At 49.2% G+C, this 17248-nt stretch overlaps 3 protein-coding genes across 10 annotated transcripts; 1 reads left to right on the plus strand and 2 right to left on the minus strand.

The window, feature by feature from the left end:
* Nucleotides 1-668: 668 nt before the first annotated feature.
* LOC118500645 (thymosin beta-4-like) lies at nucleotides 669-1416 on the minus strand. The gene has a single exon (XM_036026244.1). It carries the CDS (start codon nucleotides 1223-1225, stop codon nucleotides 1064-1066), a length of 162 nt encoding a protein of 53 aa, XP_035882137.1. The 5' UTR covers nucleotides 1226-1416; the 3' UTR covers nucleotides 669-1063.
* Nucleotides 1417-4458: 3042 nt separating this feature from the next.
* Nucleotides 4459-7494, plus strand: SDR39U1 (short chain dehydrogenase/reductase family 39U member 1). 2 transcript variants are annotated; one of them, XM_028505557.2, is made up of 6 exons: nucleotides 4459-4544; nucleotides 4848-4954; nucleotides 5046-5128; nucleotides 5490-5611; nucleotides 6330-6473; nucleotides 6750-7494. In XM_028505557.2, the coding sequence occupies exons 1-6, from the start codon at nucleotides 4529-4531 to the stop codon at nucleotides 7160-7162; spliced, it is 885 nt and encodes a 294-aa protein (XP_028361358.1). In that variant the 5' UTR covers nucleotides 4459-4528; the 3' UTR covers nucleotides 7163-7494. The 2 variants fall into 2 exon arrangements, with proteins under 2 accessions (XP_028361358.1, XP_035885654.1); XM_036029761.1 differs by lacking the exon at nucleotides 6330-6473.
* Nucleotides 5948-17223, minus strand: KHNYN (KH and NYN domain containing). Of its 7 annotated transcripts, none has more exons than XM_028505555.2 (8): nucleotides 16955-17214; nucleotides 16078-16298; nucleotides 14206-15317; nucleotides 13924-14054; nucleotides 13741-13837; nucleotides 11004-11111; nucleotides 10696-10797; nucleotides 5948-10146 (listed from the first exon to the last, which is right to left on the minus strand). In XM_028505555.2, the coding sequence occupies exons 2-8, from the start codon at nucleotides 16276-16278 to the stop codon at nucleotides 9894-9896; spliced, it is 2004 nt and encodes a 667-aa protein (XP_028361356.1). In that variant the 5' UTR covers nucleotides 16279-16298; nucleotides 16955-17214; the 3' UTR covers nucleotides 5948-9893. The 7 variants fall into 7 exon arrangements, with proteins under 7 accessions (XP_028361356.1, XP_035885635.1, XP_035885639.1 ...); XM_036029742.1 differs by having other exon boundaries at nucleotides 8099-10146; nucleotides 17101-17223; XM_036029746.1 differs by having other exon boundaries at nucleotides 8099-10146; nucleotides 16945-17157.
* Between the last annotated feature and the right edge of the window lie 25 nt (nucleotides 17224-17248).

A 17248-nucleotide genomic window follows, 5' to 3' on the forward strand; every position in this document is an offset into this window, starting at 1 on the left:
TTTCAGACATACAAAAATACAAAGTGCATGAATGCTCATGTACCCACCACCTAGCATAAGAATAAGAAATCAGCCCTGGCTGGTGTGCTTCAGCGGACTGAGTGCCAGCCTGCGAACTGAGGTGTTGCCAGTTCGATTCCCATTCAGGGCACATGCCTGGGTTAAAGGCCAGGTCCCCACGCAGGGGTGTGAGAGAAGCAACCAATTGATGTGTCTCTCACACATCCATGTTTCTCTCCTACTCTTTCTTCCTCCCCTCCCCTCTCTTTAAAAATAAATAAATAAAATACTTTTTAAAAAGAAAAGAAATCAAAGTCCCCTGTGCACTCCTCCCTGATCGCATTCTCACTCTAGCCCCTCAGCGAAATGCTATCCTAAGTTTCTCATTTTCATGCATTCCTTTTTACTTTGACTACAAATCTACTTATCTCAATAAAAAATAGTATGATTTTGCCTATTTTTAATCTTTAAATAAATAGTATCATATTGTAAATGCTTTTCTGCAACTTCCTTTTTGCTTGATAACTTTGAGGTTCATTCTTGTTGAAATTTATAATTCCAATACATCTAGTTAATTCAATTTCTCAGTCTTTTTAAATATATTATGGTTACTGACTATTCCTATTATCTTATTTGGAGTTTTCTAGTTTTACCTCCACTTTTTTTCGGGTTTTAAAACATTTTATTTTCATATTTTTTAAAATTGTGCATTTTAATAATTAAAATCATTTCCACACAAAAAAATGGCACTCTGATTAAACTGCATTTCACAGCCCGCAGGACACCTTGGACCAGCTTGGTTTACTTGAGATTTCACTGTCATCCCACCCAGCTTCTTCCTCCACCAACATGCAAGTTCTTTTCCTTCCCTGCCAGCCAGAGAGGCAGATGGGAGCAGCAGGTGCAGCCTTCACTGTCAGTGGTTCTGATGTGACAAGGGGCAGCACAGTCATTTAAACTGATCCAACCTCTTTGAATCTTACAAAATTAAACAGCTAAAAGTACTAAAGCAAGAGGGCAGTGCTTGTGGAACATACAGAGCATATAGGTGGTGTGGGCCTCATTATAATTCGCCTGCTTGCTCCTCCTGATCAATCATTTCTTTGGAAGGCAGTGGATTTTTCCATTCCATTTCAGTCTTCTTCCATTTCGACTTATCAAATTTCTCAATCTCAGCCATATCGGGTTTATCAGACATGGTTGCTGAAGAAGTGGAGGGAGGCATGCAAATGAGAGGAGTCCGATCTGCTCAGTGACCACTATTGAATTATATCTACACTTTCTTTTTATGGTAATTAAGTGGTTAAACTGCTTTCTTGTTTCTCTCTGCTGATTTGGAAGTGTACATTTTACTACTAATATGCAACAGTTGCCCTTAATTTCTTTTTAATCCTCACTCAAGGATATGTTTTTACTGATTTGAGAGAGACAGAAACATCAGTTGGTTGCCTTCCCCTCCCATATGCACCCTGACCAGGGACTGAACCCACAACCTGAGTATGGCCCTGACTGCAGATTGAACTTGCAAACTTTTGGTGTATGGGACAATACTCCAACTGAGCCACCTGGCCAGGAATGCCCTTAATTTTTTCAAATATATATTTAACAGTTTAATATTATTCAGTATTGTTATCCTTTCTCCAACAATTTAGCTGCAGTCACATACTTCTACACTATTGGTGACTAACATTTATGTTCTTTTCATTTTTACCCACAAATTATATATTATGGTTGTTGCTTTATATGGTCAGTATTTGTTTATATTTACCCATTTCTTTACTAACATTTGGATTATTCTCTTGCATATCATACCTTCCTTTCAAGATAATTTTCTTTTTTTTCCTGACAAAGTTTAGAAGTCTGAGAATGGTAAAGTCTCATTTTTTGCTTGTCTAAAAGTATCCTTGTTTTACCTTCATTCTTGAACACCAGTTTGTAGACAAACAATTCTAGGTTGGCAATTATTTTCTGCTAGCATTTGAAGGCACTACTGTATTGTACTACTGGTTTATATGGTTATGGTTGAGGGGTCAGTTGCCCATCTAATTGTTATTTCTTTATAGATAATCTGTTTTATTTCTGACTGCTTTTAAAATCTCTTGTCTTTGTTTTATAGCTTTATTATGATGTGATTAGGCATGAATTTATTTTTATTTATTCTACTTGAGATTTATTTTACTTACTGAATCTGAGTATTCACTATCTTTCATTACTTTGTAAAGATAATCTTCAAATATTTTCTCCATCTCCTTCTCTGTCTCGTCTCTTTTGGAATGACAAATAGGACAGTCAGAATCTCTCACTTTATCTTCCCTGTCTCTTACCTTCTCTTTCATATTCTCTATCTCTTTATCTCTCTGTGCTGCATTATGGGTAATTTCTTCATATCTCATTAATCCCGCAACAAATGATAAGTCTACTCCCCACTGATGAAACTCACTCAATGAGTTTTTTAATTTCAATCATTATGCTTTTAATTTTTAGGAGTTCGAATTGGTTCTTTATCAATTCTGCTATAATTTTTTATAGTATCTTATCTCTCATGTTTTTAATGTCTCCTCCTTCTTTAAAAATTTTAAACTTGTTTTATACTCTGTATCTCAAAATTCTAATATCTGAAATCCTTTTTGGTCAGACTCTGCTGACTCCTCCCCAGAGTGGTCTGTTTCCCTGTGTTTTATAATTTTGGAATGTGTGCTGATGGTTGGCAGGATTTCATCTAATGAGATTCTGTGAAACCTAGGGTTTACATTGGCTCCTATCTGGAACACGTAAGTTGAAAACTTGGCTTAGGGCTCCTTAGGCCAAGCAGGTAGGTAACAATGAGTTCAAACTCCAGAACTGTATCAGGGCAGGCCAATGGATACAACTTCTCAGAAAAGACTAATTTGTTGTTGTTTTACAGCAAATCCTACCCAAGAGCCAAGCTTACAGAAACATGTTTCCTAATCATTTTCTTTGATATTGAGTGGACATAGCCCACCGAAAACTTTATGCATGAGTCCCATTCCCAGTTTCACTTGGGTCCCAGGCATCATCTCCTGTCACCCAGGCCTCTGGGTTACTGAAACTGACAACCAATCACAAAGCAGCCTCGGTCCCAAGGCACATTTTGTTTTTGTTCTCTGGGGCTTTCTTTTGTTTTCCAGCTAGCCCACAAATGTATTTAAATGGAGATGTGCTAAATTTTATCCAGCATATCCAGGAACTTTGCAATTGAAGGGGGTTTTTAGGACACATATGCCATCATAGTGTTCCTCCCACATGTTCTTAAAAGATCATTCAGTCTGCAATGTGCAGACTACTTCGGAGAGGAGAAACAAGCAGAAGCAGGAAAACCTATTAGGAAACTATTGCAGAAATCTACACAAAAATTTAGATAATATCTTGGAGAGTGGTGGTGACAGAGATAAATGGATGGGCGATATTTAGTAAGTAAAAGCAACAGTGTTTCAGACATTCAAGAACAGGTGTTTAGTGGGAAGTTTTTACAAGAGTCAGGAGCTCAGAGGAGATATTTAAGTTGCACAGATTTGGCAAGTCTTCCTTGAAAAACTGGTAACTGAGTTCACCCACAAAGACGCTTGGGCGTAAGCACAAAGAGGGAAGAGAGGTAGGTCGTAGGACCCAGCTTTGAGGAATACCAACATTTTAAAAGCTTAGAGATGGCTAAGCAAGCAACAGAGGCTGAAAAGAGCTAAGAGAAGAAGCCAGAAGAGTGCAGTTTTCACTGAGGCCAAGAGATGAGCATTTCCAAAGGGAGAGAGGAGTCAGCACATGTCCAGTGACACAGAATTCAAGAAAAATGGCTTAAACGTAGGCATTCGATTTGGTGACACATGGGAACTGGTGATCTTGGCTAGAAAGGCAATGAATGATAAAATCAGAGCCAGACGACAGGGAATTGGGAAGTAGAAAATGGACACCCATCATTTAGAAGTTTGGCAATGAAGGTGAAGACAGAGAGAGGCCATTAGAAGAGGACACAGAATGTTTAAATGCCAACAGGAAGGGACTGGAACAAGAAGGGAAAAAAATAAAAGCCTGGTTAAAAAGAAATCCATTGTAACGGTGGACAGATGCTTTTGGATTATTGAGCCACCAAGCTGAATGGACCTTAAGAACCTGGTGGTTCGAACAGCTTCTGGATTTTGGTCAAGGGTGTTTTCTGCACTAAAGGCATTTTCCCCGCTTCCTCCCCTTCGTTTCAGGACTCTGGGCCAATTCCACCACCCCCTCTTCGGCCCCTCCCCCTACCTCTTTGCGGACCACGCCCTCTTCCCCTGTGCTGCCCCTGCACGCGCGAGCGCGTTCGCACACCCCGCCCCCCCCCCCAAACCTCCGGGTGAAACACTTACACTTGCCCCCCTTGTTGTGAATTCTTCCGGGTTGTGGGGTAAAGCCACGCCTAGTCTCAATCCTGCTCACTTCCCAATTGGAGCGCGCTGCCGGAAGGACGCTCGGCATCGGGTAAGGGGGGGGGGGGGGGGGTTCCGATCTTGCGCAGGCGCATTAGGTCCTGGTTGCTATGCGGGTGCTCGTGGGTGAGGGAGGGCAAAGTGGGAGAGGTGGGAGGCGGGTTTATGAAAAAAAGATTGAACCAGAGGTTAAGGCCTGAGTGGACCCCGATGGAGGGCACTGTCTCGGGCACTGGCAGTCCGGCCTTATCCTCCTAACTGAAGCCGAATCTCCCATATCCCCGTGACCTGTGTCACCTGTGTCGCAGAAACGGGGCCGAAAAAGAGGGGAGAAACCTGGGGTCAAATGGGACGGCACCAGATGGGGCCACATGCGGGAACGGTAGGCACCCCGGCCCAGATGATAAACACCTTGTATTTTCTGATCAGGTGGAGGGACGGGCTTCATTGGGACAGCCCTAATCCATCTGCTGAAAGCCAGAGGCCATGAAGTGACACTGGTCTCCCGAAAGCCCGGGCCAGGTCGGATCACATGGGTATGTCCACCCTCTGGAAACTAGTGGGTGGGAGGAGGCCCGATTTGGCGGCGGCGCAGGGCTAGGTTGGCACTGTGAATTTTTCTGACAGGATGAGCTTGCTACCTCGGGGCTGCCTAGCTGCGATGCGGCAGTCAACCTGGCTGGAGAGAACATCCTCAACCCTCTTCGAAGGTCAGTTGCTGCTGGACCCTAAAACTGATATCCTCTAGAGCATAAGGAGAAGAGGAACAACTCTGATGAGACCTGAGATGTAAAGAATGGAGCTGCCCGATCCTTGATTACTTATCCTGCCCCACTCCTCCACATTCACCCTCCCTCCTATCCACACAGCCAGTTGACTATAGTCCTCACTTATAACTAAGGATGCCCAAAAAGGACAAGCCTTTTCCCTCTCCAGGAGAGATGGACAGTTTCTCTAAACCACAATGCAGGGTTTTACTAGAAATGGACATGGATAGGCCCCAAGGAAAGGCAGAGGAAGGGATATGTGCAATGCACATATTCAGTGGCTTATTTCCCATTTCTCCTGCAGGTGGAATGAAGCCTTCCAAAAAGAAGTTCTCAGCAGCCGCTTGGAGACTACCCAGCTGCTGGCGAGAGCCATCACCAAGGCCCCACAACCCCCCCAGGCCTGGGTCTTAGTCACTGGTGTAGGTATGCCCCAAATCACCAGCCCCTACGTTAACCAGGGGAGAATACACACTGAAGAGGTAGCTCATACCCTTCGAGGTATATGATCCCAGAAGTCTTCTTCCTAGGCCCTTGATCCATGCATCTTTCTCCTGACTTTTGTGCCCTTTCACTGAGAAACAGGGACCCTCAGAGAAAGAGGGTAGAATGGTGCTGCCCCAGTGCCGGGAAAAATTCCACCTACTCCCAGGTCCCTTGCTTCTCACAGCAAAGTTCTTTAGGAATAGAATTTCTGATTCTTGTATTTTGGGGGACAGAATAATTGCAAGCAATTTTGGCATAAATACCAGCCACTGAGTGTTTTACACATATTGCAGCATTTAATCCTCACAAGAACTCTGAGGTAGACAATTGTTCCCCTTTTAAAGGTATACAGATTTTGCAGAGGTTATGTAACTCACCTAAAGTTGTAGTTAAAGCAGTGCTGAGATTTAAAAAACTCAGCCTAGCATCCATGTATTTATTCTGAACCACAGCCCTCTATCAGTTTCTCAGCTTAGCCCTGCAGCAAAAGATAAGTTACTCCAGGGCAGGAACAAGTCAGCTGATGGTATCACTCAAGGAAAAAAATATCTGCATCTCCATCCCATGGGAAGACCCCAAAGGCCAAGGGGGGTTAGGCCAACGGGTCCCTTCACTGCAAAGGACCAGCCAGGGCAAACAAGTGCTATCTCACCGGCAGCTTACTACCAGCCCAGCCTGACTGCTGAGTATGATGAAGACAGCCCAGGAGGGGATTTTGACTTTTTCTCCAATCTCGTAACCAAATGGGAAGCTGCAGCCAGGCTTCCTGGAGATTCTACACGCCAGGTGGTGGTACGCTCCGGTGAGAACAAGGGGCCTGCCTATCAGGCGGGGTTGGAATGTGTTCTCTCTCCTGGGGGAGTTGGGGGGTAAGGGGAGCAGAGCTTACTGAGGTGAGGATGCCACCACTTCTGGCCAACCTGCAGATGAGAGGATGGGAAGTCCCCAAGACAGCCATACCCCTGGACTGCTACAGAGCTAAGCCAGCAAAGGAAAAGAGGAAGGGGAAATGGAAGGAACAGTGAGGCTGCCTGGAAGCTGAGGGGTCCCCCTGTACCATCCTTCTTGCCTGTTCTAGGGGTTGTGCTGGGCCGTGGGGGCGGTGCCATTGGTCACATGCTGCTACCCTTCCGCCTGGGCCTGGGGGGCCCCATCGGCTCCGGCCAACAGTTCTTCCCCTGGATTCACATTGGGGACCTGGTAGGAATCCTGGCCCATGCTATTGAAGCCAGCCACGTGCAGGGTGTCCTGAACGGCGTGGCTCCAGCCTATAGCACTACAAATGCTGAGTTTGCTCAGGCCTTGGGCACAGCTCTAGGCCGCCCAGCCTTCATCCCTCTCCCTAGCACCATCGTGCAAGCTGTCTTTGGGCAAGAGCGTGCCATCATGCTGCTGGAGGGCCAGAAGGTGATCCCACGGCGGACACTGGCCACTGGCTACCAGTATTCCTTCCCAGAGCTGGGGCCTGCACTGAAGGAAGTCATAGCCTAAGCGAGAAAGTTCATGGCAGAGACCACGGCCTGGCCCTCAACAGAGGCTTCCCAGGTAGGGACTGAGGAGGATGAAGTACTCTGCTTGCCATGTGAGCCCATCTGGTTCTTGGGGATTCCTCTCCTCCCTGTCCTTTCTCATTATTCTGTTGCTGCACTTCGCCTGTCCACTGTTTCAAGAGTGCAGTCTCATCAGGTTGGGACCGTAACATCTTCGACTCCTTGTGAAAGTCTCCACATTCAGTACCCCTACATGACCCATTCCTGCCCCATTTCTCTTTTGCTATGTAGTGAATGCTCTAACAGTTTAGGCAATAAAGATAAGTTATCTCATTGGTTTTGGCTCGTCTCTTTAGCCTAGATTCTCCTTGAATTTATCTCAAGGAGTGTCACCCTTGAAGACCCCCTATGTGGGGTTTGTAAAGTTACAATGGGAATTACCTCCCTTTTTGTTCCCTCTAAAGAGCTGGAAACAAATTTGAGGCATGAGGTTATGATGATGGCAGACACTGGAACACAAGAGAGGTGATGATCCATTTCCAACGAGTTCTGTGGTTACCCTACATACTTGTTCACATGATACCATTAGGATGCCAGCAGAGGAAGAGGTGAGACCCAAGTCTAGGACAGCCTTCGGTGTGCTGCTGAACGGCAGTGAATTAATAAAACGATCACACAATGGTCCCAGTTCAACAAGCTGTGGGAGTAAGCCAACAACCCTGTCTGTAAGAAGCTTCGGACTGGCCTCACATCTGATTGAGGCCACTCAGTCAGCCAGAGTCCCAGGCACAAAAGGAAAGAAACCTCTGGTGTACTTCACACCCACCATCGCTGAAAGTGAAAGGGGCAAGGAATGTACCCCAAACTGTAAACAGCCCTAACAGGTAAAAAGAAACCCCAAGTGTTCATTTAAGACCCTCTCCCTGCTTACATACCCTGATACCTGCCACAACTCGACCAGTAGTTCCTCTAGGCCCCCAACTGGGGCCATATTAACCAAACACCTTTCTTAAAAAGGGACTTTGAGTCCCTGTCACCTACCTCCCTGACTAGGTCTAGCGGTACACATCACAACAGGGAGGAGGGGCAGACAGTAGGACCCAAAGACCACCCATCACCACTCAGCTCCCACTAGTTGCTGGAATGAGGAACTGGGGTGGCAGCCTTCAGCTCCCAGTGCTGCTCAGGTAGCAGAAGCCAGAGCCCGAAAAGGATCCTGTCCAGGGGCTTGCCCAAGGCCCAGACAACATAGAACCCTGCGGTCCCTGTCCCTCCTCTTTATCCAGTCTTGGACTCTAGGAAGTTGGCCAGCCTAGTATTGTTCCTGGAGGAATGACCAGCCTCAAAGACAGAAGCACGAATCAGGGCTGCACTAGAGGAAGCATTACTTGGAAGCAGTCAGTCCCTGGCACGGGAGGACTTCAAGCCGATACAGGACAATGACCTGTAGGAATCGGGGCAGAATGTTCCAACAGGATGGCAGTTGATCTGAGTCTCCGTATTCTAATAATTCTTCAGTTTTCATTTTCCAGATAATTAGCTCATCTACATACAACCTGTATAACCCCCCATATATATATATACTCACACACAAAGCAGAAGTGGGCCTCGCTTTATGCAACATGTGTTCTGTAGAGAAAACACTAGGGTTAGATCACATTGTCATTGCAGAGCATGGCTTCCATTGAGTTCACAACACCACGCGTGCACTGAACAGGGGACTTTCTGACACATTCGTCAATCTGTAAACAACACGAATGCAACAGGAGAGCTGCCATTTAGAGGAACCCTGAGAGTATTCTGGTAATGCAAACAGTCACCCCTAACTAACTGTTTTGTAAATGTGGATTTGGGGGTTGCCCAAAAGGGACGCAGCCATTATAGGGCACATCATGAGGGTGCAATGTTAAAATCTAGGGCACAGGCCCTGGGCACAGAGGACCCTCGGTTCTCTGAAAGTGAGGTTTTGGTTTGGAAGCCTGTGCAGTCAGACACACCTGAGACTTGGTCCAAGTACTTTTCCTCCAAAGAACCCTCCTCCATGTTCTCATTTCTCCCAACAGGCATTTTTACATCTGATTTAAAGGCAGAAGTAAAGGCCAAGTAGCTCATTCAAGGTCACAGACAGGCATAGCTGAGACCAGAAGCCAAGTCTTCCTCTACCTTTCCCACCAGCTCCCTGCTGCACCACTGTGACCCAGACCCCGTCACACTAGCCTTTCCAGGGCCCAGCATTCCCTTCAAGGCTCCCAGGAGCCCTGCCAGGCCTGGGAAGCATCCTGTCCTCTGGCTATCCAGAGCAGCAGCCAGGGGTAGTAAAGGCTCAGCTTTCTTGCCACCTGTTTCATTCCCCTCCTGCGCACTCCAGCTTCCATCCCCAACTCAGCTTCAAGGAGGAGCTGGCAGTCCCAATCTCCAGGACCTACTCTTTCTGGCAGCCCCACTCCCAACAGAAACCCTGTGCTACAGTTGAGGAGCTGGAACTGAACAGAACCTCTTGAGAGCTGGTTGAGGTCCTGCCTCAAGAGGAGATCGGGTCACTTTATGGACCTGTCCCCAAAGTGCCCCAGGCAAGAACATTGGAATGCTCTTCCTCTGTCCTTCCCTGACCCAAGGCACCAACTCAGAGTGGGTCTAGGTCAGGGTCTGAGCATCACGGGGATCTTCACAGAAGAGGCTAAGCTGGGCAAGGCTGATGCTGATGGGGAGACAGCCACTCGGGCTGGCGAGGCTCAGAAATTGAGACTGAGCAGGGCCTCAGAGAGCTGGTTGATGTCCCGGCAGTAGGGCTCCCGCTGCAGGATGAAGTCCACCTTGTGATCCTGGCCCCAAAACACTTCCAGCAGCTGGCGCCGGAGCCTCTCTGTCTCCCGGGTCTTCCGAATGCCACCACTGCCTTTCTCCTCCTCTTCTCTCCCCTGCTGCTGATTACTGTGTTCTGTGAAGCCCCTGGATGGATGCTGAGCCTTAGAAGACTCCTGTGCCCTGGGAAGAAGCAGGGAGAAGAGAGGAGCTGATGTACATCCCGGAGAGAAGTTAGAACTCAGTGGGCCTCCCAGCATTCCGCAGCTCTTAACTGCCCTGCCTGTTCCTGGCTCTGAAGTTCCCCAAGCTGACCACTAAGTGGCAGTATCAACCCACTCCTGAAGGGGAGAAGGGAGGTTCCTTTGAAACCAGGAAAGGGAATCCTGCCACTATTATAATCTAGTTCGTGTCTAATACATTACTCACTTAATGGCCCAGCAGAGGGAGTGCTGAATACAAGTGGCTATAAGTAAAAGCAACCATGTTCCAAATAACTCCAGCAAAAACTGACTAGGGGAAACAGGAAACAGGAGCTTCCCTCCCAGATTGGAGGGTCTGTGTCAGGGTTTCCAGGGAAGCCGTTAGGGCCAGGCCCAAGGCAACCTAAACCACTACAGAATTAAGCTGGCCCAGACTGAGGTCACACTTCTCCCAAGTCTCCAGGTCTGCAAGGCCCCTGCAGAAAGGGGGCGAGGGCTGGGGCCTGCCTAGGACAGACTGGGGCATTACCTGACTGGCTTCTTCAGGAACTCATCCAGCATGGGGCCATTTCGCCCCAGTGGGTCATCAGGGACCATGAAGAGGTTTCCCACGAAAGTGAAGGGCAGCAGGCTGGATGGGGACAGAAAATGTAATGGTCACAGAGGGGCCCCTGCTCATCTCCCAAACAGCTGAGACTAAGCCCACCAGCAGCTGTAAGCTACCATCCTTCAAGCCAGTGTCACGGCCATTTCCAGAGTCCTCACCCGGTGGCAGAGCAGAACTGCTTTTAGAGAAAGGTCTGAGTCCAAGCCCTTTTCTCAGGGGATGCCCCTCACCGCTCTCTGATGATTGCCATCCACTTCTCGGACTCCTCCGCCAGGTCCCGGAACTGGTCGTTAGAGACAATGATCCCATCAGTCTCTTCAGCCAGCTTCACCATGAACCTGTCTCGGAAACCACAACAACATTCTGGAATTCTCCAAAGCCTCAACCCCAAAGAGTGCTATCAACTCCCATGACCTACTTCTGGTGATGGAGATCTACCCCTCCCTGCCCCCCTCATCTTGACCAGCCACCAGGAGACAGACTGGATACAAGTGTCATGGGTTAGAGAGAAAACAAAGATGAATCCAGTGTGGAATCCCAAGGACATGCCCTCCACTCACCACAATCCTCCACCCAATACTTAGTGCTTCGTTAGGAAGACAGTAAGATCTAGCCCTGGTTCTGTATTTTTCCCTCTACAGCACCCTACAAATCCATCAGCAATTGGTCACAAATCCATCATGTTTTTCCTCTGAAAAGCCTTCCATTCTGCCCCCTTCCTTTCCAGTTCCACCACTACCACCTCAGCTATTCAGACACTGCAGCTGAGATACTGATAAGGGGGTCCCTGCCCCCTGCCATTTACCACCTTCCAGTTTCTCCTGCCCTCCCCCAAAAGGGGGACATGCTCTGCAGCCACACAACATTCTTCTATACTTGCCCTTTACTTCCCGAAGAAAGTCCACATGCCCAGGCCTGGCAGCCAACCCATCTGGAACCTTGATCCAGTCCCCTTCACGGCCTTATCTCTCCCGGTATTCCCAAAGGTACTCTCAGCTACTGCCAAATCAATGATCACATTACATCCTGTTCTTCAAACATGCTCTCTGACTTCATGTTTCTCAAACTATTCCCTCCTTCTGCAAAGTGATCCCAAACTCTACTGATGAACAGATTCACCAGAATAACTTTAAAAAAGACATGTCTGGGCTCCACCCGAGTAATCCAGACTCCATGGAACTGGAGGAAGGTTCATGAAGAGGTGGGTGAGGATCTTTTTAAACACATTTAGAAACCCGGAGATCCAGCCCACCCCATCATCCTTCTCTAGCATCGAAAAACACAAATCTCTCCCTTCCCACAAAACCCCAGCCAGAAGCAGTTTCCCCTTCCTCCAGGTTACTGAAGTGTTTGGTTTATAGTTTCTTTTGGCTCTTTGAAATAAAATTCCCAACATTTCCATCTCTTTCTGAAAGCCACACACCTAGCAATAAGTGGGCAGTAAGTATTTGGAAGACAGTGTGGTATTGAGGGGACTAGCAATTAGGATTTGAGGTGACAGATATCGGGTTCTGAGTTTCTGTCTGGGAAACAAATTAAGGAGGTGATGTACAATTGCTTATGGTGTCATGTAGAATACAAACTTTTCAGGCTAAGCACATTCACCGTTACTGAGTTACATCACATGGTGTTCGACAGCATTTACCCAGTACGCCTGTGCTGTGCACGGCTTTTAGTCACTGTAACTAGGCAAAACTCCAAGTTCATGTTGTGCTGTCAGCCTCTCATGACCTACACAGCTGTACACACACACACCTTTAAAATTCATTGCAAATGACTCAACCTTCAGCTTCAGTTCTATGTAAATGCTGGTACAAAAAGAAGCTTCCACATCTTAGATAATCTGTGAAATCTAGACATAAAACAATAGCATTGGGACACAGGGAACTGCCTTTTTGTAGAATACCATTTACTTGTTAAGGAGAAAAAGTTCAGTACTTGAAAAGATGAAATATATAATCACTGTGGTATGGAAACTAGTTTTTTATTTGAAACTGAAAATACTAAGAGAATCAAGAACTTTCATTGTAAACATTTTAACTGGTTAATTGGCTTTTAAAATCTGCCCATTTCCCACCCTGTTTCCAGAGGAAGTGATCCTCTAGAAACAGGAGCACAATGCCGTTGCCTGCAAGGTACAGTAGAGCGGGGTCTATCCCAGGACACAGCTTTAAATTCTCATTTTTCCTCTGGCACTTAATAGACTTCACCCAAGAGAGTTAACCACCCTTACCCTCGGCTCCATTTCTGTACCACAGAGACAAAACCCTCTGCCACACCTGAGTGGGTTCATGAACAGTTAAGCACTATCCTATATTCTGCCTAGCACCTTGAGTAAAAAAAGCACACGGCTTATGTTTTTTTAGAGAGTCACAGGGCGCATGAATGAATGCAAGAGGACCCTGAGACAAGAGGTTACTTCAGCAACAGACTGGTCCACAGTCAGAGTCTATGAGCAGTGCAACTTGGGGCCCCAAGTCAGATCATCCAATTCCAGCTCCAGTGATCTCTCTATTATACCATGTTTTATTTACATTTTGTTTTATGCTATTATGCATGGATTGTATTTCTTCACTTGACTTGGTATTTGGAACACTGACTCTGGTTTTTCCAGAATGCTGGGAAATTTCTCCACTTGTTTGGAAATTTAGGTTGTAAGAAGGCATTTGTCAGCTATTCATGTCATCAGCTTTCCCATCTTCCCATTAAACTAGTATGTTCTAGACAGTAAGGCGCTATATAAATGCAAAGCATTATTTAGTTTGGTGAATAGAAAATGAATGATGAATGGGCAAACACGGTTGTCTACCATCCATCTCATCTCACAGAGTCACAGAGGCACACAGTGGACTAACTGGCCCTTTGCTCAATTCCCAGGCTTAGAAACAGTACAAAGGTTCAGAAGCTTCTGGCTCTCCTTCTGTCTCTCACTGAGCTCCTTGAAGGGTCCAGGAAAGAAGCAAGTACCTGTCATCATAGGAGGAGATCCTCTTGCCATCCATGACTCGGGAGGGAGTGAGGGAGAGCAGACTGAGAGAGTAGAGCTTTTGCAGGAAGTGACCCTCTAGAAACAGAGGAGCACAACGTGGTTATCCTCAATGTAGAAGCAGGGTCTATCCCAGGGCACAAAAAAGACAAGGCCCAACTCACCTCTGACCTTGGCATCCTTGCTGAAGCGCCACTGAGGCACAAAGACAGTGATGTCCCGATGGCCACGGTCCCAGAAGTACTGCACAGCAATGGCAATGCCCCGGCTGGAGAAGTAGTGCTGGAGGCCATGCCTGCAGTGGGAAGGGGTCGGCACTCTGGGGCCCCAGCAGAGGGCCTGGCAGCCTGGCTGGAATGCTCACCCCTCAGCACATGTCCCCAAGGTGAACAATACTGCCCATCTCATCCCCCTCCCCAGGACCCTCAGCCCCACCTGGTACTCACACCATGGCCACGTTGCTGCCATCAATGACAATGTGGCGGAGGTCTGGCTGGCCAGGTACATTGGCAAGGCACAGGGTAAAAGGGTCCTGTAGGGCCTCCTGGAAACGCTGTGTGCCAGTCACCAAGTTGCCCCCCCGGGTGCCTCGTTTCCATGGAGACCCGCGACCTCGAGCCACAACCTGCTGCTTGTCTCCCCTGTCTCCTCGGTCTCCACAGTACCACGGGGGTTCAGGTGCAGGCGGGGGGCTAGGCACCCTGGGAGGTGAGGCTTCCCCATTGTGGAGCCGCTGGAGGAGAGAGGCTCCCCGGAGCTGAGCTGCCCTCTGACAGGGACCCTGGGCACCAGGAGGCTCACCCTGTATACAGAACCTTCCTCTTTCCTGAGGCATCCCCTCCTTCCCCATGGCCTTCCCCTTCAGGAGCCCTTCCTGCCCTGCGTCTCCTCCCCCTAACTGTGACCTGAAGGTCACTTCTTTCTCCCAGGCCTCTGCCCCAGGCAGCTCCTTCCATCCCAAATCCATCTCCCTGGGACCACCCTGCTTCCCTCCCTGCTTCTCCATAGCATGTCCCTCTCCCCTTGACTCTTGCCACCCTGTAGGCCCAGTGTCTAAGGACCCCCTGCCTTCACTCAGGGGAGCTCTGACTCCCTGGTGTGGAGCACCCAGCAGGCCTGGGTTCTCCCCCTCCCAGGAAGGAAGCCCTTGGGGCCCCTGCCCCCTGGATGCCTCCTGCACCAGGCTCAGCAGTTCCTCCTGGACGGCTAGGGGCAGCTGCAGCAGGGCCTCTCGGTGGACATCCCCCGGGGGCTGCAGCAGGGCACAGAAGTCTCTCAGCACTCCAGCACACTGAGAGACTCCAGCAGATGACCCTGGCTGCAAGTCCCAGCTCAGCCGCTCTACCAGCTCCTCCACTCGGCTCTGAGCCATGACGAAGGCCTCTGTCAGGCCACTGACCATCAGTGAGCCAGGCGCCCCAGGTACCAGGTGGGCTGAGGTGCTCCAAGCCAAGCAATCAAGAAAGAGGCCTTGGGCCCCCAGGAAGATGCAGTGCAGTTTTGGTGGGTAGTGGATTTCATCCTGCAACTCCGGGCTGCAGAGACCCTTCAGGTACTCCTAGGGGAAAAAAGGGGAAAGGTAAGAAAAGGAGGCTGCTGGAATCTTCAGGCTCAGTGCTCTCCCCTAAGCTCTAGGATGCCTCAGCAGACAATGGAACCCCACAGATCCTGACAAAGGTGGGAGTTAAACAGGGATCAAGAATCTCACTTCCTTCCCTTTGTAGCTGCCAGCCATGGCTAGTATTTCCATTTAGAACTTGACTGACGTTAAGATACAATCATAATTAATTAGTTAACAGGATTGTCTCTCTAAATATTTATATGTGTGTGTGGTATATTCCCATCATAATTATCACTACTGCCAACTTTGACTGAACTCATGCTTTATCTCATTCACAATAAGCCCAAAGAGTCAGGCACTGCTACTATTCACATTTTATAGATAAGGGAACTGAAACTCAGGTCACAGAGCTAGCAGGCGATAGAGCTGTACTGGAACCCAGGCCGAGCCTCTGTACAGTGAATTCCTTGGTGGGGCCTGCTTGCCCAACTGGATTTTCTCTACTGTCCCAAAGAGCACTCACTCATTTGAAATGAATCATTTGTCTCCAAGTCCTGGCAGAACCTAGGTCATCACAGCAGAAATAAAACCAAAACTCCAAACAAACACAAAGTTGGAGAGCCTCTCACAGCCCAGGGCCACTGAGGTTGCCATGAGACCAACAATGGTAGAGATCCTTCCCAGCCCCTCTTCTCCCAGGCCTCTGAGAGAGGGAGGGAGTCTTTGTTCCCAGAAGGGTCAGGAAGGGAGCGTTCACCTTGGCTCTGCTAGCGTTTTCCTTGGGGCCCTCCAGCTGCAGCCAGATGTGAGGGTTCTCAGGGCAGTCCTTCGGGAGGATGCTCATCTCCACGCGGAAGATGCGTTCCACATGGGGTTGCTGCTCCCGTACCTTGTCCTCGGCCACCGAAGACACGGCAAAGCGGTCAGGGGACGGGGAGCCAGCCCCCCAGGTAGGCATGGCTGCTTGGCCACCCAGACCTGGAAGTAGGAAAGACAGCTCAGAGCCTCGCCGTTCCCTCAACCCAAATCTTGGTCTCTCGGGCTACATCAGCTACCAACAGGTTGCACCTAGTTACAAATCTGACAAAAACAACCCAGGAGATCTAGGGCCATCTTGGAGGTAGGAAGAGAATGTCAGATTAAAGGGGCATGGGCCTTCTCTCCAAAGAGGACGTCATGGATAAACAAGGCTGTCTCTCTGGGATGGGCGTCTGGGCTTTGTAAAAGGATGACCACAGCCCTGGGGCGGGGGCGGGGGGGGGGGGCAGCTCCAGCTTGGCCTGGGTCCAAAAAGGGTGGACGGGTGACGAAAGAGTCCCTCTCCTGGGGGGGGGGGGGGTGCTCTGCAATCACCAGGTCCAAGACGTCCTCTTTAAAATGGATCCTCACCAAGGCTTGAACTGCGCTGTACTCTGGAGTCCCTCGCCTGCCATTTCCAAGGTTCTAGCCACTCTCATCCCGCCCCCCCCCCCCCCCCGCCTCCCCTTCCCTCTGCGTCCGCTGCCACCCCCTAGGTTGCGCCACGCGCCCCACCCGGGGCCCAGGGGCCTGACTGAGCCCTGCCTACAGCCTCTGGCGGCCGCCGCCCCCGGCCACGCACTGCGCTGAGGCCTCCGACTTCCACCTCTACCCGCCTCGGCCACACGTTGGGTCCTCTTCAGCCGGTGTCTCTAGGTGTACGTCGGCCCCAACTTCGTCTGCGCCCCCGGCCCGGGCCCAGCGGAGAAAGACTGGGGGCTGGAGGGGCTCGAATCTGGGCGGGCCTTCCCGGATTTCTCACCCAACAGGGACCTCTCTTCACATCTCGAACTGTTTTTGGAGTCACTTCCTGGCCGGGGGCGGAGTCAGCCGAGCTCCTCCCCCGGACTGGGGCCGCACGGCGCCCCGCGGAGCGCTCCCTTTGCCCGCCAGTCTCCTCCCAGCTCTCG

Source organism: Phyllostomus discolor, chromosome 1 (assembly GCF_004126475.2).
Source record: "Phyllostomus discolor isolate MPI-MPIP mPhyDis1 chromosome 1, mPhyDis1.pri.v3, whole genome shotgun sequence".
Lineage (NCBI taxonomy): Eukaryota > Metazoa > Chordata > Mammalia > Chiroptera > Phyllostomidae > Phyllostomus > Phyllostomus discolor.